General features: G+C 40.6%; 1 protein-coding gene across 2 annotated transcripts in view; it reads left to right on the top strand.

Annotated features, from left to right (window-relative positions):
• LOC147419287 (transcription factor ILR3-like) overlaps positions 1-10,075 on the top strand; it is a 37,658-nt gene extending 27,583 nt beyond the window's left edge. Inside the window, exons 2-5 of one of the 2 annotated variants that reach the window (XM_086506375.1) lie at positions 8,950-9,000; positions 9,112-9,189; positions 9,296-9,458; positions 9,659-10,075. In XM_086506375.1, the coding sequence (XP_086362501.1) occupies positions 8,950-9,000; positions 9,112-9,189; positions 9,296-9,458; positions 9,659-9,940 (574 nt within the window). In that variant the 3' untranslated portion in view covers positions 9,941-10,075. Of the gene's footprint in view, positions 1-8,937; positions 9,001-9,111; positions 9,190-9,295; positions 9,459-9,658 lie in introns of both variants that reach the window. The other variant, XM_086506373.1, reaches the window with a different exon arrangement.
• The last annotated feature ends 14,833 nt before the right edge of the window (positions 10,076-24,908 follow it).

The following is a 24,908-nucleotide window of genomic DNA, read 5'->3' as shown; positions in this document are numbered from 1 at the left end:
CCATGGAAATACTCTGTCACTCGGCATCTGGGATTTCCAATGGATGTAGCATCGTTGGTATAAACTTCGCCATTTTTGTGAGTCTATCGACCACAACCCAAATAGCGTCATTGCCCCGACTAGTATTTGGCAAACCAACGTTGAAGTCCATGGAAATACTCTGTCACTCGGCATCTGGGATTTCCAATGGATGTAGCAGGCCAGCTTTTCTAAGGCACTCTGCCTTATTGACCTGACATTGAGCGCATCTCTTCACATAGCTCTCTATGTAAGAGCGCATCCTTGGCCAATAGAAATATCGCTTGACCAAAGCCAAAGTTCTCTGGATGCCTGGGTGCCCAGCGCTAGGAACATCGTGGCATTTGCACAAAATCCTTTGTCGAATCTCATCGATTTCCGGCACGCAGACTTTACCATTTCTGAACAATAGTCCACCTCTAATGGAGTATTGTCGCTGTCTCGTCTCTCCAGCATGACTCACTTGGGTCTCCGGATCACCCAAGCCTGTATGCGAGTCATGCCCCACTTCGACCTCGTTCCATATCTTGCCAAAATGGCCATCGGAACGACATAGCCCTCGGAGAGAGAGAGAGAGAGAGAAATCCGTCGAGATTTCAGCCATAGACAAGGCATTGATCTCAGGAATCCTGCTGAGCGCATCGGCAACTCAATTGCTGGATCCTTTTCTATAACGGATTTCAAAGTCAAACTCTTGCATAAGCTCAACCCATCTAGCCTTCCGGCCTTTGAGATCACCCTGATCACAGATATAGCGCAAGGAGTGATGATCTGTCCATGCAACAAACGTAGAGCCATACAAGTAGTGCCGCCATTTCCTCAGGGCGTGGACTACGGCGTAAAGCTCCTTCTCATACGTTGGATAGCGCATCTCAGCGTCAGAAAGCTTCTTACTTTCAAACGCAACAGGACGTCCATCCTGGTATAATGCCGCACCAATAGCATAATCACTAGCATCCGTTTCAACCACAAACGGTTTGCTAGGATCCACAATGTGCAATATTGGCGCAGTAGTCACCAAGTGCTTTAGTGTTCGAAAGCTCTCGTCGAGGCGCTCATTCCAGACAACAGGGGGATTACCTTTACGATGAGGACTCGAAGTCTTCGGCCCTTTTACCCCTCCTTTTAAAAGTTGCGTAAGCGAAGCAACAACATTAGAGTAATCCTTGATAAACTTGCGAAAGAATCGAGTAAAGCCTAAAAAGGACTTTACTTGGCGTACATTCTTCAGAATGGGCCAATTTCGCACTTTATCCAACTTTTCAGGGTCGACGCGAATTCCATCGCGAGTAATGATGTGACCCAAGTACAGAAGCTCTTTCTTAAAGAATTCACACTTAGAAGCCTTAGTGTAAAGCTTCTCAGTTCTCAATACTTCGAGGACAGTGCGTATATGCAGTAGGTGCTCAGACAAACTTCGGTTGTAGATCAAGATATCATCGAGAAATACAACAACAAAGTTGCCTAAAAATAGTCTCAGCAGATCATTCATCATCTGCTGGAACGTAGCTGGAGCATTGGTCAAACCGAAAGGCAAGACCAAAAACTCGTAGTGATCATAACGCGTATGGAAGCCTGTCTAAGGAATATCTTCCAGTTTGATCCGTATCTGATGATAGCCTGATCGCAGGTCTATCTTCGTAAAATACAACGCTCCATGGAGCCGATCTATCAGATCGTCCATGCGCGGGAGCGGATACTTGTTCTTGACAGTGAGCTTATTCAACCCCTTGTAATCCACGTAGAAGCGCATAGTGTTATCCTTCTTTCGAGAAAGTAGCACTGACGCTCCCCACGGGGATTTGCTAGGCCGAACAAAACCCCTGTCGAGATAATCCTTCAGCTGTTGCTGAATCTCGTCCTCCTCGGTTTTACTAAACCGATAGGGTTGCTTTGAGAAGGGCTGACTACCAGCCACCAACTCAATGCCATGATCTACTCCTTTGGAAGGCGGCAAGCCAGGAGGTAGATCATCAGGAAAAACATCCTTGAAATCGGTCATGATATAAGGTTGGATTCGTCGCAATCCCTAAGTTCCAGAAGAACATGAAACATTTTTACGAAATTCAGTGACAGAAGTACCAAGCACTAATGAATCAAACCAAGCAGATGGTACACATTGATAGAAGTCAACATCAAAAGACTTTATTTCTTTATACATTTCCAAAGCAGTACCAACTGGTATTGCAAAACCATTATTTACAGAGTTCTGATTACAAAGCGACACAGATACATGAGGCATGTTCTGCTTAACAAAAACAAGAGAGTGATGTACATAGTCTATATACAATGAGTCTTGTTTATCATAAAACCATGGAATTCCTAAAATAACATCTGCTCTGTCCAGGCGCATGATGTGGAAATCCAGGTTCTCTTTGTAATCAGCCAGCTTGAGCGACAAGTCTGGAACCATCCGATTCCATACATCCTTATCCACGCCACGAGCCATCTTCAGGCGATACTCATGGTCACTGTCCCGCGTCCGCAGGCTCAGTTTCTGCATCAATTTTGCATCCACAAAATTGTGTAAGCTTCCATTATCAAGGAGTACGGTCACGTCGTGACCATTGATCTTCCCGGGGAAACGGAGAAGATCGTGCTTATCAAACACTTTGGTGCTAAAAGTACAATTAGTGCATGAACTGTGCGCTAAATGATGGATTTCAACTTGAACAACATCAGAGTTACTTGAGATCTCGTGAATCTGAACCGAAGGACGACCTTGCGGTTTCTGCGTCTTCTTCTTCTTGGGGCAATCCTTGATTTGGTGACCCGTTTGGCCACATCTGAAGCAAGCCTCCTTCTTCACTGCATCAGCAACTGAAGCATTTCTGGCTTTCTTCTTCATCTTTCTATAGATGGCACAAATGAGCTTGTCTTGCATGATGTTAGATATGTGCCAGGAATCAAGAAGAGTCTACTTTCTGTTGGTCAGATGGATATGCATGGTTACAGCATTTTGTTTGAGAGAGGATCATGGAAGATGACAAAAGGCTCAAGGCTGATTGTAAAAGGTACAAAGAAAGGGACACTTTCCAGCTTGCATGGAAAGGCCTTGTTGGGAGAATTTATTGCTTTGGTTGAAATTAACTCACATATGGAGTTGTGGCATAAGAGGCTTGGCCATATGAGCCAAAAAGGCCTTACTAAGCTTTGTAATTTGAACAAGCTTGATGCTAAAGGCACAAAGCTTGATTTTTGTAATGAATGTCAATATGGCAAGCAAGTGAAAATTTCTTATTACTCCCATGTCTCTCGCAAATCTAATGTGCTTGATCTTGTACATTCTGATGTTTGTAGCATGCCCACTAAATCTATGGGGAGTGCACATTATTTTGTCTCTTTTGTTGACGATCGTTCTAGAAAAATCTGGGTTCATTTGTTCAAATCTAAGGATGAAGCCTTTGTTGCGTTTAAGAAATTTCATGCATTTGTGACCACCCAAACATGTAAAAAGCTGAAATGCTTGCGTACGGATAATGGAGGTGAGTTCACAAATGAAAATTTGGGCATTAAGAGGGAGCTTACTATTCCATACAGCCCCTCTTCTAATGGTGTGGTTGAAAGATACAATAGGACTTTATGTGAGAGGGTGAGATGCATGCTGTCCACAGCTAATCTCCCTCATGGATTTTGGGGAGAAGCTTTAAAAACTGCAGTGCATATATGTAATCGATCCCCTCACATGTCTTTGAAAGGTGACATCCCTGAAGAGGTTTGGTCTGGTAAACCTGCTTCATATGATCACTTACGCGTCTTTGGTTGCGAAGCGTTTGTGCATGTAAGACCTGAGTTGAGGAGTAAGCTGGATGCAAAGTCCATTAAAGGCCTCTTCATGGGATACGGTGAAGAAGGTGAAACGGGCTACAAAATTTGGTTACCTCAGCTCAAAAAGGTTATACGCAGCCGGGATGTTGTTTTTAATGAGGCAAGGCTGCTTAAAAACAATTGTGCCTCTAATGGTGACCATAAGAAGGTCAAATTTCAGCATGTACAGCCACCTATTATGCCTAATTTTGACCATCGGGATGCACCACATATGGCTAAAAATGTTGATGAACCAGTGGTGTTTGAGCCAGAGATGTTGGACATAAAAATGAGGCTCCTGAAGGGCATGTGCACCCACATAACAATGCTGAAAACAGGGCTGAAAATGATGTACAGCAGCCCTTTGTTGATGATATCATTGTTCCACCTGATGTAGACCCATTTCCAAATAATGTGGATCATTGGGTGAGGCGTTTTACTCGTCCAAGGCGGAATGTGAGTAGATATTATCCCTCTTTGCATTATATTATGCTGACAGACGAAGGGGAGCCTCTCACTTATAAAGAGGCTAAGACATGTGATCATAGTAAGAAGTGGGAGCGTGCTATGCAGGAAGAGATCAAAGCTTTACATGCTAATGATACTTGGGATTTGGTGGCATTGCCCAAGGGAAGGAAGGCCATTCCTAACAAATGGGTGTACAAAATCAAGACGGTTGATGGAAAACCCAAGTATAAAGCAAGGCTTGTTGCAAAGGGATATAGTCAAACTAAGGGCATAGACTTTCAGGAAGTGTTCTCTCCTGTAGTAAAAATGGCCACATTACGTGTATTGTTTGCCATAGCGGCTGCCCTCGATTTGGAGTTAGACCAAATGGATGTACATACAGCTTTCTTGCATGGTGATGTTGAAGAAGAGCTTTACATGAAGCAACCCGAAGGTTTTGTCATTCTTGGAAAGGAACATTTGGTATGTATGCTCAATAAAAGCTTATGTGGGTTGAAACAAGCTTCTAGACAATGGTACAAAAAGTTTGATGCTTTTATGCTCAAACATGTTACAAAAGAAGCCATGCAGATCATTGTTTGTACAAAAGACTTGATGAAGATGGCAGCCCTGTCATTCTTGTGCTCTATGTAGATGATATGCTGCTGGCTGCGAAGAAAAGAAGCACTGTAGATGCTCTTAAACAGAAACTGAAATCTGCATTTTCAATGAAAGACCTTGGGGCAGCTGAACACGTTCTTGGAGTAAGGATTACAAGGCAAAGAGACCAGTGCATATTGTATTTGTCTCAAGAAAAGTACATTGAAAACGTGCCAGGACAGGTTTAACATGGCTAATGCTAAGCCTCTTGGAGTGCCTTTACCTCCATATACTAAGCTCAGCAAAGCAGATTGCCCAAAGGATGAGATGGCATTGAAAGCAATGAAGGGAATCCCTTATGCATTTGCTTATGGTTCTCTTATGTATGCTATGGTTGCTACTCGTCCAGACATTGCTTATGCAGGGGGAGTTGTCAGTCGATACATGTCGAATCCTGGCAAAGCACATTGGGAAGTTGTCAAATGCATTTTGAGATATTTGTTAGGTACAAAATCAAAGTGTCTCTTATGGCAAAAGTGACCTAAAGTTGCAGGGATATTGTGATGCAGACATGGCAGGTGACTTGGATACTAGGAAATCTACTTGTGGATATGTTTTGCTATTGCTGATGGTGCAGTCTCTTGATGTTCTAGGTTGCAGAAAATCGTGGCATTGAGTACTACTGAGGCTGAATATATTTCAGCCACTGAGGCTTCTAAAGAAGCCATTTGGTTAGGGAGACTTACAAAAGAACTTGGCATGCCTGCTAGTACTCCAGTGTTGGGATGCGATAGCCAGAGTGCTGTCTATTTGGCAAAAAATGCCATGTTTCATGCACGTACCAAACACATTGATGTGCGGTACCACTTTATACGTCAGGTATTGGAAGATAATCTAGTCACCTTGACTAAGATCAACACACAGGATAACCCTGTAGATGTTCTCACCAAGAGTCTTGCCAAGGCTCAACATGAGCTTTGCATGCAGATGGTGGGAGTTGGATAGCTTAAAGGCGTCATTTATGCCTTTAAGTGGGAGGTTGTTGGGTTAAAGGCCTAAATGCCTAAGGCTTAGGCTCCCTTTTGTACATTTTATACTTTGTCCAGGTTCACATTGAGCTTGGACATTATTTTAAAGTCACTCATAATAAAAGTGGGCAAAGACCACAAAGACTATAAGGTCTTTTCCCCAAATCGTACGAGCTCTCTCTCTCTCTCTGTTTTCGAGCCTCTGCGCCATTGGCTCTGTGTGCTCTTGCCCTCCTGTCCTCGGCCCAATCCTGCACTCCTCGAGCCCGCGCATCCTCCGGTGCTCCCTTCTTTATTTTTGTTCTCTTTCTGCTTGCATTTCCTTGCTCGTGTGTGTGTGTGTGTGTGTGTGTGTGTGTGTAGCATGGTTTTGCTGTTTTCTTTCATCGTGCTCTTAAGACTAGGTTTCGGGGGTGTGAGTGTTTGCTCACTTCTGGTGGGGGTGGGTCGGTGGATGTGGGAAGTTTGTTTTCAGAACACGTTTTCTTTTCTTGTTTTCTTGTCTTTTTTGCGTTCATCCTGTTTCTACCTTTTGTCTTCTTCTTGTTTTGGTTGCCTTGGGTTGTCAGGTTGCAGCTTGCTGCTCTCCTACCAGGATTCTGCAGCAGGTTTCACATGGCTGTGTTCTTCTTGGAGTTCCTTTCCAGCTTTGATCCACCTTCAGCACGTGGACTCGTCTTTATACTGACTGACAACTCCTTGTCAGCAGCTAGTGCAGCGCTTTGCTACTCACAGCGTGGCTTCCTCCTGCAGTTTCTTGTTGATATCAGATGCTTCTTTTCCATCATCTTCACCATCAATTGCTCTCTCCCTTCTGTTAATCCCTAGCCTTTTGCTGCCAGATGATTCCAGGTTGGCGGGTATATATATTGAGCTCTTGCCATTGCAGCTGCTCTGTTTTCACCTCACTGCTGGTGCCTTCCTGGTGATTCAGGTTTTGATACACAGTTGCATAGAATGCTTTCGGCGGAAGTGCCTATCTTTCAGAGGCTGCTGTCGTCCTCTCATTTGGCTTACCCGAGCACTACTTGGCATTCAGGGTATCGTTTTCTCTTTACGGATGCTCCTTTGTCTACTTCCACCCTCTCACCCTTTCTACGATCGCTCCTTCAGATTTGGGTTTCCATGAGACAGACTATCGTACGCTCACCTCCCTCATTTCGTGAGGAGATTGAGCGCCAGCCTCTCATTTGGAATGCTACAGTTCTTGATTCTTCGGTTCATCCACCTCGTCAGCTTGGAGAGAGGACTCACATTGATTGGGCTGCTTGGGATTCTGGCCCTGCAGCCTCTATGCGGTTGTTTTATGAGACACGTATGTTGGATGCAGATTTTGTGACAGAACATTATGACATTGGTCGTGGGGTGCCAGACAGACTGCTTGAGATTGATTCTGCCGTTCCTTCACAGTGGGATGCAATCATGCGCGGCACACTTCAGATGCCTCCTCATTGTGGCTGGGAAGGCCTCTTTGACCGCAGCACTCTCTTATTAGTTCGTTTGGACTCCATGCTATTCACAGTTGATACTGACAATTCTCAGGGGATTCATGCTCGATTGACATACTCGGCCACTTCTCCACTACTTATCTCCTCCGGTGCTCGATGGGAGGCCATACGAGTAGTTGGCTCACGCGGGAAGCGTCGTTGTGTTGATCCCCGTTTTGCTTCCGCTGATGCTGCACTTTGGAGGCTTTGGGTGTGGGAGGGCCGTGCCCTATCGTAGCTTTACTGGGACCCAGGAGAGTGGCATTGGCCTCACTCAGATCCCACAGGGGCACCCGTATCTTTCTTTGAGTACACTGTCCGGATTGGAAGATTAGCATTGATGAGACAGCAACCTCAGCAGCCCACTCGAATGCGTTTCTGGTTACATTCAGGCCTCTCTCATGCCTATCTGCAACAGTTTTGGTCCGCGATCTGGGATTTACATGTTGCTCGTCGTATTTCCTTTTTCATGTGGATGATTGCTCATGCGGGACTACCAGTTGGGACTTGGCTAGCTACTATGGGTCATGATCCGTTATGTACTCGCTGCCCTTTGCGTCAACTTGAGTCACCTGCTCACTGTCTTTGGTCATGCTCAGCTTCCCATGTAGTGTGGCTTGCAATTTGCTCTCTACTCAACAGATCAGGTGTTCAGCATGGATTTCTTACTTGGGGATCTGTCTCATGGTTGATGTCGATGCTCGGCCCGCATCTTTTCTACGAGGGCTCAGCCACAGATCCAGCCTTCATGCTTACCTCCACTGGTTATCGACGAGGGACTTTGGCTATGATACCACAGATTGCTTGGCAGGGAGATACGCAGACACGTGATGCAGTTTTCTCAGTCATCACTAGTATTACACTATGGAATATTTGGAGAGCTCGTTGTCTTCACATTCTCAGTGCGGCTCCACAACTGCTTCAGGATATCCTCACTGCCAAATTATCCTCACTGCCATTTGGCTAGACACCATTCACACCGTGATTTGGCAGTGGGATTCCTCCTCTGGTACATCTAGAGCAGCCGAGGCTCGTCGATTTGCCTTTCTTCGACGTTGGGCACGATCCCCACTCTTCTTCACATTGACAGGTGGTCAGATTACTTGGCATTATGTCCCTCCTCAGTGGTTTCTCCTTCATTCCTCACACCGACCACCATGAGATTGTTCTAGTCGAGTAGTCACTATAGTGGCTCTCCTTCTTTCATTCAGCTTGTACACCCCGCGTGATAGGCTATTTTGGCATCCGTTGGGATTATTTTGTACTCGGGATTATTTTGTACTCAGTAATATACAGCTCTGACTTTTTCCAAAGAAAAAAGAGAGAGAGAGAGAGAGAGAGAGAGAGAGAGAGAGAGAGAGAGAGAGAGAGAGAGAGAGAGAGATTTGTGTAGACTTGATCTCATTGTACTTCTTACTTCAAGGTTTTTCCCATATTTATTGTGTATGGACCGCTGGTCGATTCCTATGTAATGCACAGAGAGAGAGAGAGAGAGAGAGAGAGAGAGAGAGAGAGAGAGAGAGAGAGAGAGAGAGAGAGTTTTTGTATAGTGTTGACAATAGCTGTTGTGCGGCCAACGTTGATGATCACGAAAAAGTAGGATCAAAGAAGAGGTATTTATGTTTTCCTAGTTTTCATGTTGTAGACTCTTTTGTTAAGGTGTATTTATTCTAGTGCAAGTGAGAAGCATTCGGGTAAGATGAAGCAAATGCTTATAAATGTAGAGCACGAGATGACCATGGTGGAGGGACTTCTAGCAAGGCATGTCGCGAAAAGATGCGCCGTGATCGACTAAATGACAGGTAAGTTAGTTGGTGTTGGAAATTACAAAGTGACATGCCTCCATTCTTGTGCATGTAGGCATATTGAAGTTGTGTCTTAAACAGCAGCTGGGTATGAATGAATCAGGTTTTTGGAGTTGGGCACCCTCCTAGAGCCTGGGAGAACTCCCAAAACCGACAAGATAGTGATTCTTTCGGATGCACTTCGTACACTAAATCAGCTAAAGGCTGAAGCTCAGCAGCTGAATGAGTCCAACGAAAAGCTTCGGGAATCTATAAAAAAACTGAAGGTTTTTTTCTGATGGCAAACTTTTCTCTTCCTATTTCGTTGTAAGAGGGGCATTAAGTAAGCATTGTCTTTTTGTACATGGAAGGCCAATGTGAGAGATAGTAGGTGAATTTTTTTTTCAGGGGTATTTTTTAGTATTTCTTGTTCTCTAATTGTGACTCTTCACATTGTTAAAAAAATCGAAGTTTTCAATCGTTGCAGATAGAAAAGGGCGAGCTTCGAGATGAGAAGCAAAGGTTAAAGGCAGAGAAAGAGAGGCTGGAGCAACAGATGAAGTTAATGAGCATGCCAGCAGGATATCTACCACACCCTGCTGCTGTGCATGCTGCAATGTCTGCATTTGCCGCACAAAACCAAGTTGCTGGTGGCAAGGCTGCATCTGTTCCAGGGTTCCCAGGTATGGGATTGGGCATGTGGCAATGGATGCCTCCCGCTGCACTCGATACATCTCAGGATCACATGTTGAGGCCGCCAGTGGCATAGGCTTCTGGGTGCTGTATGTGAAAATGATGCCCAATTTTGCCCAAATGTTAAGAATCATGATTCTTAACTTCTGCTCAGATTTGGACAAGATTGGTACCAACTGTCTTATAAATCGTTTGTCGCAATTCATATGAAGTGTCATTGTTAAGACAAAATGTTTATCTCGGATCTATTCTTCCCTATCTACCTCTTTTCACTGAAGTGAAAAGATGGACATTGAGTAGGTGAAGACTTGCTTTTTTTTTTGTTGTTGTTCCCCTCATTGCCCTCTCATGTGTGTATTGTTAGAAACTTTAGGTTCCATCTCTGTAAAACCAGTTTGATGTTCTCTCTTTTATAGCACGGATGTTTTGGAAATGTAATGATGAGCTTATTACTATGGCAAAGGAAAGGTGGAAGATTTGTTGAAGCTGATCCTCCACTTTTTGCTGCGGGTACACCTCGGCCTCTTTTTTTGGAACTCTTTTCTCTTGGATATCCGGGGGACCAAGCATTGTTGCTAACAATCATTTGATACTGCTAAGAATTGTGTTAATGCATGTGGTATACATTTTTCAGCTTTCAAGTGTGTTTCAAATGGCCATTTGACCTTCTCACTTCATTGTTGAACAATGTTAGGACTCACATAGGCACTTTGGAGTAGAGATAGTCAAACGACACATTAAATGTCTAGAGGGTCCTTCAAATTTCAATGCTTCAAGTGCAAAGTAGGTCCTACCTTTACAAAATAATGAACTTTCCAAATGTCTGCCAATCAATTCTTCTCCAAGGCTTGTTTTTGAAAGCCAGAAATGGTGCTAGATCCAAGTACACAATTTCATGCACTAATCAGACGTTTCAAAGTGCTGGTCAGTTTGGCTTTACTAAGCCTATCATTCAAGGAACATAACGTTCCTAAATAACTTGTAAAAAGCGCGTCGAGACTTGGAACAACTTGTTTTCATGTGGCTAGTGAAAGTTTGCTGCCAAGTTTTTTTTAATGAAACAAGCTGAATGCGAATCTAGTCCTTTAATTTTAGTTTCTAGAACCACTCTGTTAGTGTTATTGGAACAAGAGGTAATTTATAATGAATATAGACAAGTCATGCATTTGGATGCCGAACAGTGCATTTTGGTGTGTCAATTCATTGATATTTTAATTCTTCTATTGGAGCTTTATGCGTGTAGCTCTGTTTTCGGCATGTAAATTTGTTGAAAGATAGAAGTATGTGATGGTAGCAAATGTGCCTCAGTGGGAAACATGCTGCTTTGGTTCTTATAACCCTAGAAATGTTAAGTGCATTGCTACTCATTCCCTATATTGAGAACTTCTGCTCAATCTTTTGAGTGGCAAAATCTTCAAATGTCTAGCCCTTTTCATGACCTTTGCTTCTCCTAATTAACAACCTGCTTTTGTTTATCAGCTCTATGCTATCTGAAGAGGAGAAAGAATGTTTTCTGTAACAATTTTTTGGAGTTGCTTCTATTGCACATTGGAGTCTTCTATTTTATTTGGTAGGAATGCCATTGCACACAAGTGCTTCTTGATTACCTTTGCAATGCTTTATCCACATTTGAGGAAGTCGCGTACCTCCTAACTAGCAAATGCCTTAACCAAAAATTAAAGCAAGAGAAGCCAAGATTAGGCAAGCTTTTTTTTATATAATCACTACCAAATTAAGCGTCTTCATTATCCACACATCATGATCATTGGTCAATCCACTTGGCTAAATTGGTTTTGCATCTGCCAATACCTTAAATGTGTTGTGCTGTTTGAAACACTTTTGTAAGTTGGGCATATCATTCGTGCCCCTTTGTGAACTTTCTTCCATTAAAAAGTGAACCTATTTGGGCGCCTAAAAACATGCAAATTATATATGTACGTCTTTCTCCCTTCTCCTCTAAGACCCATTTTATTAGGCCCAAAAGAGCCATTTTCATGGCTTTCAAGGACTGTTGTAAAAAATTTGCAACACTTATTCTCAAGATGCCTAGACCAAAAACCCTTTGAAAGAAAGACACCACACCAAAAATATGAGTTGGATAAAAATAGTAAGAACTTAATTAAATCAAGGGCTAACAATGTCTCTATGCCCAAAATTTTTGTTGCTCAAGATCAAATGTGGAACAATAATTTTTGACCAAGCTGCGGGGGTAGTGACGAGGTCACCTATGGGGGCAGTGGTGAGGTCATGATGAAGTAGAGTTTCTTTTTCTCATCTTCCTCAATGAGAAGGGCCCTTTATGTGGTATCAATAAGCTTGTTTTAGTGTCAAAGGAGGCCTAAGAAAAATGCAAGATCATTTTTTAAAAGAGTATCTTCAACGGACCATAAAATCTAAGTGCCAACTTCACTTTAGGGTGCCTTCTACATTCTATATTCTATGTTTCTCTATCCTAATACATGGAGATATCGAAAGGTAATATCAACAATAATATATATATATATATATATATATATATATATATATACATACATATCTACATAGAGAGAGAGAGAGAGAGAGAGAGAGAGAGAGAGAGAGAGAGAGATGGGTCATGGGGCTTAAAATTTTATCATGGTAGAAAGAATCTCTCAATTCAACCTCAATCCAGGTGTTCATAAGGTCCATTGGGAGTAGTAATCAATTCATCAAAGTTCTCTTTGTGCCAGAGTCTTCCTTTTTAAGAAGAGGTCAGACCGCTTCACTAATTAAACATACAAAAAATGTGGTGGCATCTCTGTACATAAATTTTTTTTGTCTTTTATTTCTTCTTTTGTCAAGGGTGATCTATGTAAGCATGGCATCTAGTTATACAACAACTACTAACCTGCTCTCTTTTTAGCCTCATGTACTACTATTCTTGTTGAGCTTATCAAAGAAATTTACATATAGATGCAAGATACTCAAAGCAAAATATGCCACAAAAAGATAAATTTCAAAAAAAAAATCTCGGACCACAAACATTTACATAGCCATGTGTTAAAGAGAGTTTTGATAGCTCTAATACCATGATTACAATGGAAAGATGGCACAAAAAACTTGCAAAACATTAGTAGTGATCGAAGCATAGATACATATGTACACACACACATGGGGGAGAGAGAGAGAGAGAGAGAGAGAGAGAGAGAGAGAGAGAGAGAGAGAGAGAGAGAGAGAGAGAGAGAGAGAGAGAGAGAGAGAGAGAGAGCACAAACATGCAGCCAAATATATGAGAGGAGATACAATCTCTAACTACAATCCCATGTAGCCTAAGGAGTGAGCACCTCCCTCCGGCATATGTATTTGAATTTGTAGGCTAGAGCTGAAGCTCATAAGAGCTATATCCACTTGGCCAAGAAAAAGGAATTGTTCATAGGCATCATTTACAACAACATAAATATTCCTAATGATAAGGTACATTTTGTGGTGGCACGCTCAAAACCAATCCCCTCTTGGACTATTTGTAACCATCATGAGCATCATGAGGATATCATCAATATCACAATATTTACAACACCATAAGTATTCCTAATGATAAGGGAATAATAATCTAAACATGTCATATAGGTACATTTTGTGGTGGCACGCTCAAAACCAACGAGGATTATTTTGCAAATATTCTAGCTAAGACCCTATGATATCTCTCAACACACAATCCAGTACTATGCAAGTTGTTGTACCTAGCCCAAAGGGGCTACCTTTCAACCATCAATAGACCTCCTCTATGGAAGTTAGGATCACACCAATGTTTGAGCTCACACATGGATTCATTTCTTGAAATTAGTTTTGTAATGGGCTACAAAAGTAACTCAAGTCAAGAATCTAGTCACTTGAGAATAGCTTTTGTATATGCTATAAAAACTTTATGGAACTTCTTCATCATAGATTTGAGAGTCATCCTTTTCAAAAGTCTTCCCTGTTCTAATAAATAGCAATGTTTAGTGTAATTGCAATCTATAAATTGAGTATTAAAGGGTATCAAATTTTATGCATAATAGAAGTTTCATGTTACAAACCTAATGAGTAATTTTTCAGAGAGACTTGATCTATTGGTTACCAAGTTTCAAAGTAAATATTGTCCAAGTGCAACCACTATTTTTACGTACTATCTCCCTCCACACCACTCAAAGCAAGTTATCTTATACATATCTACTTCTCAAATTATTTTGAAGACTAACATTTGTTTTGTAGCTTCCTTTTTGCCATTGTGTCCCCCTTTGCATATATCTACTTGAGCTATTTGTAAGTGGCAACCTTTGACCCATCTTGGCCGTGGCAAGTAGATCACGTGCTTGCTAGCGTAGTGTGAATGAACATGTTGCATCATTTGCACCCAGCTCAAAGCTCGTTGAGCGAGGGTAGATTATGTACAGCTATTTTCTAGATGAATTTGGAGCTTTGTCTTTGTTTATTTGTTTCTTTACTTCTCTCCTTTTTGTCTACCTTTGCAAACGGCATATGTGAAATAAACTTATAGCTCAAATTTTGTTTGTTGTCATTTAAGCGCAAAACCTAATTTTCATTAAAGCCTCTCTCTCTCTCTCTATATATATATACACACACACACACACACACACACACACACACACACACACACACACACACACACACACACACAAAATTGTATTGCCTTCCCTCGCCAAAACCTATAGCCAATGGATGAATGCCACCTGAGCTTTGGTGACTCTCTATAGTCACCTCCAATCATTAACAACCAACTCAGAGCATGGAATTAATGCTAGATCCATACATTTGATTTTCTCTATCACTTGTCCTTATCACCGTATTTTACTTGTGCATGATGGTTTGGTGTTGATGCCTCAAAAACAAAGGTTATGCTTCTGAAAAATCTCAATAAGGAAAAACCATGCTTTGTGTGTAAGAAAGAGCTCCTTGAAATGGTAGAAACTTCCAAGTTGAGCCTTGAGGTTTGAGCGGTGAATGTGTTATGCACCAGTTAAAGTTGGAAAAAGAGACTACCATGCATTTGAAAATATGTCACATCAAGGAAATATTGATTGTTGGACTTTCAAAAAATCTCTTTGACACCTTGGTCACTTTGGCAATTAAAGGCCGATTAAAGTATGGGGAGATAGCATTTCTAAATTTCCATTGGAAAGAGTTTGGGGATGTTCAAATGCCTTTCCATACAAAATTTCAAGATTCAACTACCATATATGTTCCTCCCTCAAAGTCAGGATTTATTTTGATTGAGGTTATCAATGTGGAGGAGAGAGTATGGAGTACATGATAAAGAGTTGCATAATACTTGGCATGATGATGATGGAGTACTAAGAATATTTAATAAGGGCAATATAACTTATTATGGTTGGTAGAGAGGGCATATATCTACAATAGAGTTGTGGAGGCCGTGGCAAACCTTCTAAAAATAAAGACACAAACACGAGAGAGAGAGAGAGAGAGAGAGAGAGAGAGAGAGAGAGAGAGAGAGAGAGAGAGAGAGAGAGAGAGAGAGAGAGGCTTAAATGAAATTAAGTGTCACACACGAGCAAAACTTAGCTATAAAATCAAATTTTGGGATGGTTTCAATGTCAATGGACTTGTCACAAGTAGCACAAAAACCTCCTTGAGAACTTTTGTGAACCTTAATAGGTTTACAAAGTGGACATTGCTTCTCCAATAGAATTTAGTTGAAGTTGGTAAAGTGCAACGTTCCAACCAACTACAAGGTTGTTGGGACTGAGAGGCTATGGCAACGAGTATTGTCGGCTGCAAGCCATGCAGGAAGAGCATCAAGAAAATGAGAGTGAGCATGCATGCATGCACGTGTCCACATTATATGGCACGAGAAACAAAGTATTGATGAATGTATCCAAAATAGAGACCCTATCCTAATCAGCAAGGATGCTCGTGAGGTTCATAATCACATTCAACATCGATAGCCGATCGTCGTGACAAATGTCTATAGCATAGCTAGCTGGCAGTAACATACTCTATGTCAATGAGATGTTAATACTCAAGAAAGCAACCTGGATGGGGCATAGAGACGCATTGTGTTTGTTAGACTAAATAGAGTGATTATGAAAAGAGAATTTCCATAGTGTAACAATAGAATCAACTTAGCTAATCCACAACTATCTATGCTCAATCCTTGCTCTACTAACACTTTGATTATTTCCTTAGTCAAACGAGCTCAAAACTCCACACAACTTGAGGAAGCAGTAGGCAAGGACTATTAGAACCTATCTAGACCCTGTAAAGTCATTTATGAGAGGTACACAACTTATGATTTATGGATTTTCATATGTACAAAACATGAACAAAATGGGTATAAGAGCGTCACCTACACCCTAGGACTCATCTCCCATAAAAAAATTTCCATTGATACTTGATCACAACATCAAAATAGCAAGTTTATGATCACAAAGAGTAGCCGCAAAGTTAATCAAAACCAACAATTCATACAATCAAATGAAAGAGCAAGAGGAGAGGAACAAGAGGCAATAGTCAGAACTTAATTCTAATTACCCATTAATGAGATATGTTAATAACAAATTTGCACCAAAGGCTTGATTCTTATACACATCATTGTCTTCTAAAAGGATGCCCCCCCCCTTTTACAAGAATGACCTTTATACCTAAGGGACATCCACGATTTAACATGCCAAATGTTATGCAAGATGTCCAATATGTTGAGTAAACCTTAGCATATCCAATATGGCCTTCAGTGTGTGTAGTATGTAGGGTTCTAAGGTGATCAACATCTTGAAAATTTTGCATAACATTTGGCACCGATTGTGGGAAGCACAACAATGTCGAGACCTTAGAGGCAATAGATTGCTTTTTCTCGACGGTAGAGAGATCAAGAATGCTTGGAAGCTTTGTGAGAACACATTGGGAGCTTGTGACCTAAGCTGAGAGTGATGTATGCTCTTGTGGAAGCTCAGAAAAGAGTGTGGAAAATAATGTGCAACTGAAGGTGTTTCCCTAAAAACTTTGTGTGCAACACTATTTTCAAATTTGTGTTTTTCCTTGTAAAAGGAAAATCTAAAAATTTTGCCCTACATGCCCTTCCATTTTGACGTGGCCTACAACTTTGAAGAAGAATCTTTCTACAAATTTCTCATTGATTTACTGATATTCAACTCAAACTGACTGTATGCAAAAAATTTCAGGTTTTCTATTTTCATGCAATGTGCAAGTTTAATGCACTTTTGGAAGCACGACAAGTGCTCGAAGTTGAGTGCACAAATTTTGAGTGGAAGATAAAATTTCAGCTGGTGCAGAGCTTGAGGTTTAAGGTTTTTGGATAGGTTTGAATAAAGAATCACGAAGGCATTTACACACCATCAAAGTGGTCACTTGAAAGTTGAGAGAAGTGGTTTTTTGAGCACATAGAGGGAGCTTCATTCATAGGTTTTCACAGGACACTTTGGTAGCAATTTTGTGCTTTGGTTTATAACCTTTGCAAATGGATTTTCATATGGTTATGGTGGATGGTTGATGCCCATTATACATGCATTTTGGCAAGCACTTTTGAGAGTCAGAGCTCTCTCTTGAGAGCATTGTTTCTACATTGATCAGTTTTTGGATTGCACCTCTTTTGGCACTTTTTTATGCACAAACACTTTGTCGATGTATGTTGAGTGTGGATTGCCATTGTACATCACATTATGGAGCCACTTTGGTGTTTCCAATCATTGGCATTGAGTAGTGTTATAGTTTATGATTTTGAGTCTTGCATACTATAGTGGTCAAGATCTTCTCCCACTTTAGCTTCTTGGATGCGGTTTATGGTTTTAGAGCTTGCATTGAGATTTTGCTTATTTTGCAAGGGTGACTATCCGATTTTTTCTAGATTTCTTATCATAGTTTAAAGGTGCAAGAAGAAATTAATTAGATTAACGCACAAAGAGAAAGAGTCATGAAGGAGCTAGAGAGAAAGGCTGAAGAATGGGAGGAAGTAGCAAAGAAGCAAAAAGTGGATTGAGTAGGATATCCTCAACAGCTCACCCCTCTCGCCCCTCAGAGAAATAGACACAAACTAAGAGAAGTAAACTCATGGGAATAACTTGAAAATACCACTGTGAAGTTAGCTAAGAAAGAGCAAACTGCCAACACAAAAGTTAGGAAAGATATTGTAGCTACTTCGGATCAACTAAAGGATCCGCAACTTGGCTAGAAGATATCCCAAGATTAACAAAAAGAGGACAAGTTAAATTCACTAGATGAAAATAAAGACAAAGAGGAAAAGATGGATCTCAAGGGGGTTTTAGTGGCTCTAGACACACTACCTGTAGAATGAGACAATGGTCTGCTAAAGAAAAGTGATCAAGGGTCTCCTGAACATAAAGAAAATTTAGGGTGAATACCCTTGTGCTATATTCAACAAAAAGGAGATGGATGATCTAGAGAAAATGCTATTAATAAAGTAGTTACAGGTAGTCAAAGAGTTCACCCTCGACAAAATGATAGGGTATTTATAATATCAATTCATATGCCATTGCAATGTAATTAACACAAGGGGAAGGGAACTCAGGGCCTAAAAAATAGCCTATAATGAGAGAATAGCGGAAAAAGTTGTTTGGAAGAACATGCAAAAGCACTTGAAAATGAGCAAAATGCTTTGTAAGAAGAAAAAGGCGAGTTGACAAAAAGCCTCTAGGAAGTACATGAAAATTTCAAGAAGCTCAATGAAAAGTGTGAGTGCACAAATGCGGTACATGTGTGGGGGGAGAGAGAGAGAGAGAGAGAGAGAGAGAGAGAGAGAGAGAGAGAGAGAGAGAGAGAGAGAGAGAGAGGATGTGGGTAGAGCAACTCACCACAATTCTGTGCGAGAGAGCCTCTTATTCTTCTATCTAGTAAAGAATAAGGTGTGTACAAGTGATGGGCGTCCGGACGCCTTTGGGGTGTCTGATCAAGGTAAGAGGCACACTGCCTTTACCCCGACAATCTCACACTATCTCATCCTATGTCCATTAGCTCTCTTGAAGTCGATGCATGTTGTCGTGTAGACTCTATCAATGTGCACAAGTGTATATCCTTGCTAGAATCAACATGCATACACTACAAATATCCTGTAAGAACCTGCACTTCTCCATGATGCATCATGCTAGTGTAATTCATCATACAACTGACAATCCAAACTGTAAACGCTCTCATTATAATTGATATGTCAGGTCTTGATACATGAGAGTCCAAAAGGTTGATGATAAATGCATAATCTCTACTAGCATATCCATGCCAATTGCTTCAATGCCATGTGCAATGAAATTTGCTAATATATATGCACTAGCTATCTCAATGCTCATTGCATGAGAGTCCAAGAGGTCATACATGAGAGTCCAAAAGTTTGATGATAAATGCATAATCTCTACTAGCATATCCATGCCAATTGCTTCAATGCCATGTGCAATGACATTTGCCAATATATCTGCACTATGCTCACTGCATCATCACAAAGACTACTTGCATATGGACACATAAATCTTGACTCTAGGGTAGTCGTCACTGTGTCATCATCCATAGGGATTGTATCCACATGTTGTGGAATCACCATATCATCCTCTAGCATGTGCATGTCAAAGAAGTCCATATCACTCATCTCCATGGTGGGAGGCATATATGTCTTAAGAGGATCAATTTGATATGTCTTGCTAGAGCATGGCTGCACTAACTCTGCATCTATATACATGTCGTGCACAACATTCTAGAGATCATCTATGAATGATATGTGTAGTCTCTATTGACACGACTGTAATGTAGTTGAGACTATGTTGTCTTGCACCTCAAATACATGCATAGGGTAGACCAAGACAATCTTGGCTCCTCTCACAATGACTAGCAAACTGCAATGCATCTCGAACAACTGCTCTCTAAGAAGTACCCGGCATCCATTGTCTCTCAATTGTCTCCAAGAGAAAACTCTGTGAAATCTTAGGAGAATAATGCACATGTCGTAGTATATAAGATGGTAATGACAAGCATACATCTCCTACAACTTCTATGTCATATGTTGATCTTTTAGCTAGATGCACATGACCAAGGCTCCCACTAGCAAAAGTGTTAAACCACTCATGACAATATGTGACATGGAACGTTGCACAGTCATCTAATACGCATCAAGAGCAATTATATTAGACATAAAATCAAGAGGAACACTAGAGGTAAACATGATATCATTGTCACTAACATATGAAGCCACCTCTCTAGTCCTTGTCAAAACCATCTCTGCATCACATGTACATTTGCACCGCTGCCTCATGCATCTAAAGCAATAACATCTAATGTTCCTTGTGTGACCATGATTCCAACATCTCAAGCTTCAACATGAACGGGACCGATGTCTCACATGAGTCATCATCGTGGACTCAAAATTGTCACACATATCAACTTCCATAAGTGAAGCTATGGCTCTACAACACGTATAAGGCCACTGTGCATAAACCAATCCCAAAGAGAAGTGTTGTTCCTTTCTAAATATTGTCGCTAACCTGATGAAATCTTGATCCCGTTCTTCTCATCGGTTGGCTTCTTCTCATATTTTTTTGGAGACGTGATTTCTTTCCTCTGCTCTGCTCTCTTGAGTGCAGCTTCCATAGATACTTGCTGCTCTTTGAGCTTCTCCTTAATAAATTTTCCTTCATCTTTTGACTTGTGGCCTTTGTCTAAGATCTCTAGAAATTTTGATGGAACATCAATTTGGGGTCCTTCATATGATTCTTTCTCTGAAATGCTCTCTTTTTCATCATCTTTTGGAGGTGAGCTTGATCCTTGAGTGGTTGTTTTGGCAGAGAGGATGTCCAATCCTTTTGCTTCCATTGTGTGCTGCTTGATTTTTTGGATAAGCTCTAATTGCATTGATGTAGGTGATAGTTATCATTCCCACTGAGCATTGATATGCTACTCTGGTGAGCATAGGTCCCGCATTCATCTAAGATTGATACTTCTCGCTACCCTTGAGGTTTCCTTTGATGATTCAATCTAGAAAATATCACAGTAGAATACTATGTGTTTTAATGAATCTAGTGGCTGCTACTTTACACAATGGTGGAGATGAATCTAGCAATATATGGCCTTAAGGAGCTCCCCTTGCTAAAGGGTCTCCATTGCCATGGATAGTTTGCTAGTTGATTTGTCTCCTTAGGTCATTTTGTGCCTCATAATGTGCTAATCCTTACAAAGTATGAAACCAAGATAGTTTCTTTGCCTTTCAAAGTACTTTCAAAGTCCTAATTGCACCATAGTAAGCACATCAAAAACCTTCCCAGCATATACATTACTCCATAAATAAGCAACATTATCATGCAATTTTGTGCTTCTAGTGTATCATATATATAGATTTTTTGGGTGGCATGTGTTAATCAAAGAAATTTCTCCTCTAACAAGTAGAGTAGAGTGGGCAGCTTTGAAGTGATTAGCTTAGACAATTGGTTTCTATGCATTCTCTCTGATTTCCTTGGTTGCAGTTCTAGGCCCCATGAATGATTTGTGGTATTTGGGCGTGAAATCATGTCCCTAGTTTTCTTTTCATTTGTTCTATTGTTTTCTCATATTTGTTTTTTTGTTTTTGCATATTTGGAATCTTTGTTGTAGAGAAATTGTGGTGAGAAAATTTGTTAGGCATCACAAAGGGGTTTGTTTATGTTATGCATGGAACATCCTCATTTTGAGCCACAATATTCTATTGTTAAGAGAGAGAATACAAGAAATGAGAAATGAAAAATGACAATTTTGTCACCATAATGACAAATTTCTATCCCAGACATTTATTCAAAGAAGATATATGGAAATGAAGAGCAAACTATAAACATTTACCTTATTTGTGGCCTGAGACAATAAGACAAATGACAAGCAAACTAGGGACAAGCAAGCACATCATAATTTAGCTTCCCTAACTAGGATTGAAGTCAAAATTACACGGTTGTTGAGTTTGCTTGTCATTTCTCCTAATGTTTTCTCATATTTCTTTTCTTGTTTTTGCATATTTGGAATATTTGTTGCCGAGGAGGGTTGCTAAATTGTAGTGAGAAAATTTCTTAGGCATCACAACGGGGTTTGTTTGAGGTATGCATGAACATCCTCATTTTGAGCCACAAAATTCTTCTTCAGAAAGTTATCATAGGGGTCCATTAATTCCCTCAATTTAACCCTATACTTGGGACCATGCTTTGAAAAGTACAACTTTTCTCCCCTTCATGAATCCCCTTCTTGACACTCAAGAAATACTATATGATGAATCCCCCAAAATAATTTCATTGTCACACTCCACTAAGTGGTTCCCCTGGTACTAGGATACTACAATTGGCTTTGATACAAGATGTATATCCCTACAAAGTGCTTGGTGTGAGAATATGCATTCATAGTGCACTCTCTATTTCTCTTTGGAACATGTAGCCATTGAGGCAATCAACATGGCATCCCAACATTTGTTGTCCCTAAAACCCATTATATATCTCTAATCGAGTGGTCTCTAAAAGTACACCTTTTTTATCCACTCAACTACTAATCGTTGATGCCTTTGAGAGCTCTTCTTTGTGTGATGCAATTGTGGTACCAAACCTCAAATGCATGTAGAACCTTGTGTTGGACCGACCACTTTGACACAACCAAGCAATGACATGGTTCTTGCCATCCTAAGCTTCACATAAAGCGATAAATTGAAATGCTTAGTGGGACATGTAGACCATGTGACACCCTCTTACCAAAGTGCATGTGGGCAAAGCTTGGCTTTAGCCATATACATTGTTCCATGTTCATAAGTGACTTTTTTTTCCTTCAAAAGTAATGAATAATATATTCTTTTCAATAGATGGTCCATATGCATCGGACCACAATGAAATCACCATGTACAAGTTGCAATTTACGAGTAGCTTACAAAAACCCATATCCCTTGGAAACTAAGAATGCCTCATTTTTCCCACGTAAATGTCTAGATGGTGCCTTAAGCAAGGGAAACAAATCAACTATCTTAGATTTTTGCAAAGACAAAAAATGGGAAAATTTTATATGGCCAAAACTAACCCTTATACAAGGAATGCACTCTAAGCATGGAGAAGAAGAAGCTCAAGAATAGTAGCATTACTTAAGTGCAAGTACAAAACCCAATGCTCTAGGTGATTATTCAAGTTGGGACAATAAATCTCTCTATGAGGGACCAAGGTTCCCCGATGGTCATACACGGTTATGTTATTATAGGGTTTGTTTTGATGGGTAGCAAATGTTAGCTATAGAATCACATTGTCAAATAAATCAAATCTAACACCATGAGCACCAAAGAAACAGGAATGCATATTTAAAAGCTTAAACGGGAAAAAATATGCATATGTTTAGCCCATCCATATCAAAACAATGTGCTCTCCAATGTACCCAGACGTACCTTTGTAAGTGATGCAAGTAAAAAGGAGATAATGAATGTGTAAGCTATAAAGTCATTGTAGATATTATGGATCATTTGTGCTTGATGTGATATAGAGTAGGAAAGTTTAGCATACAATATCCCAATTAAATGATGAGAGTGTTTACAATTCAACTATAATCTTTGAATAAAACATCTGGTCTAGAATCCTACATCTCACCAAAAGGCTTTCTCACACTCACTACGCATGCTCTAATAAGAGCTACAAGTTGAGAGATTTGATCTATGAGGCCCTTTCACCCAACCACTTGATCAAGTCCTTTACCAAGACTTTTGACATCGTAAGAAGAGTTGTCTAGATAGACAAGCCATAGATTTTTGTTGCTTGTATCGATAAACAACTTGTTCTAATATTATTTGACACTACTACTAGAATAAGGGCCTCCCATTCCTATGACCTCTTTCTCTCTAGAATAGTATGAGCTTTAAATGTAATTGAGGTGGAGGAGTTTTTCCCACTCTCCACATAGTGGATGACCTTCATATTCAATCCTTGAATATAAAGGGCATTAAATCATCCAAAAAGAGAGAAAAGCATCTACAATTGTTGGGTAATCTAGGAGCACGATCTTGATGCATCCACTTGTAAGGAGCAAGCAATAGGGAGCAAGCTGGTGTTTTACGGTAATGGCTCTCTAGGTTTTAGTTGGGTGCTATCCATTGTTGATAGAGATTTGGAACCACAAGTGGTGCTTAACCATGCTTTAGGGAGAGCCCTCAGTGTAGGAGTTAAGTAGGCAAGCCAGGTTCTTACCATTATCAACATTTATGCCCCATGTGATGCCAAGGGAGAGGCAAACTTTGAATGGATCTGAGGGATCTGCCTCAGGAATGAGACTAGTGCATCATGGGTGATTTCAATATGGTGAAGCTCAAAAGGACAAGACAAGCTTGGCTAGCCTACTAGCCGATTCTGAAAAGTCACAATGGCAAGCGTTATGTGAGAAATGGGCGCTACTCAACTTATGGACTACTAGTCAGTGGATATCTCCCCTGGTTTAACTTACAAGAGCCTCCAATATGCCAACAGAGCTTCTCATTTGGACAGGTGCTACATTTCTCATCAAACTGACTGGCTTACCCCTTCTATGGTGTTCTATGTTGACACCTCAAAGAGTTTTTCTGACCACTTTCACCTTAAGCTTCACATAGCCTGGGCCAGTAAATGATGATTGCTACCACAACCATTCACCCCATAAGCTTCGATAACCCCACCATTACTTGGTTATGTGTTAGAAAAGACCAGATTTATACTATCCTAGTAATTCAATCATGCCAATTTTCACCATCCAATTTTCTAAGACCGATCAATTTTATGTTTTAACATTAAAGATTTCCATCCCTTGTTCATCCCATATAGTTTAGACATTCATTCTACCCAAATCTGGACTCAATTTATTTACATGCACACCTTAAGAGGTGTATTTAAATTTTTTTTTGCCAACCACCAGGTTTTGATGTTAACTTATACTAGAGTATAAGTTTTTAGGATCATACAGCATTGCCGGACCTCATCCCCATATCAATTTCAACTTTCTATGTATTACAAAAAAAAATGATAATTATACCAATCCTTGTGACGAGTGATAATCCAGCTCCCACTAGGTCAAAGGACAAGGTAAGTGTGTTACCATTTTAACGCATACCC

This window comes from Adiantum capillus-veneris, chromosome 29 (genome assembly GCF_014529385.1).
Source record: "Adiantum capillus-veneris isolate H3 chromosome 29, ASM1452938v2, whole genome shotgun sequence".
Lineage (NCBI taxonomy): Eukaryota > Viridiplantae > Streptophyta > Polypodiopsida > Polypodiales > Pteridaceae > Adiantum > Adiantum capillus-veneris.
This window is presented reverse-complemented; position numbering and strand designations above follow the sequence as displayed.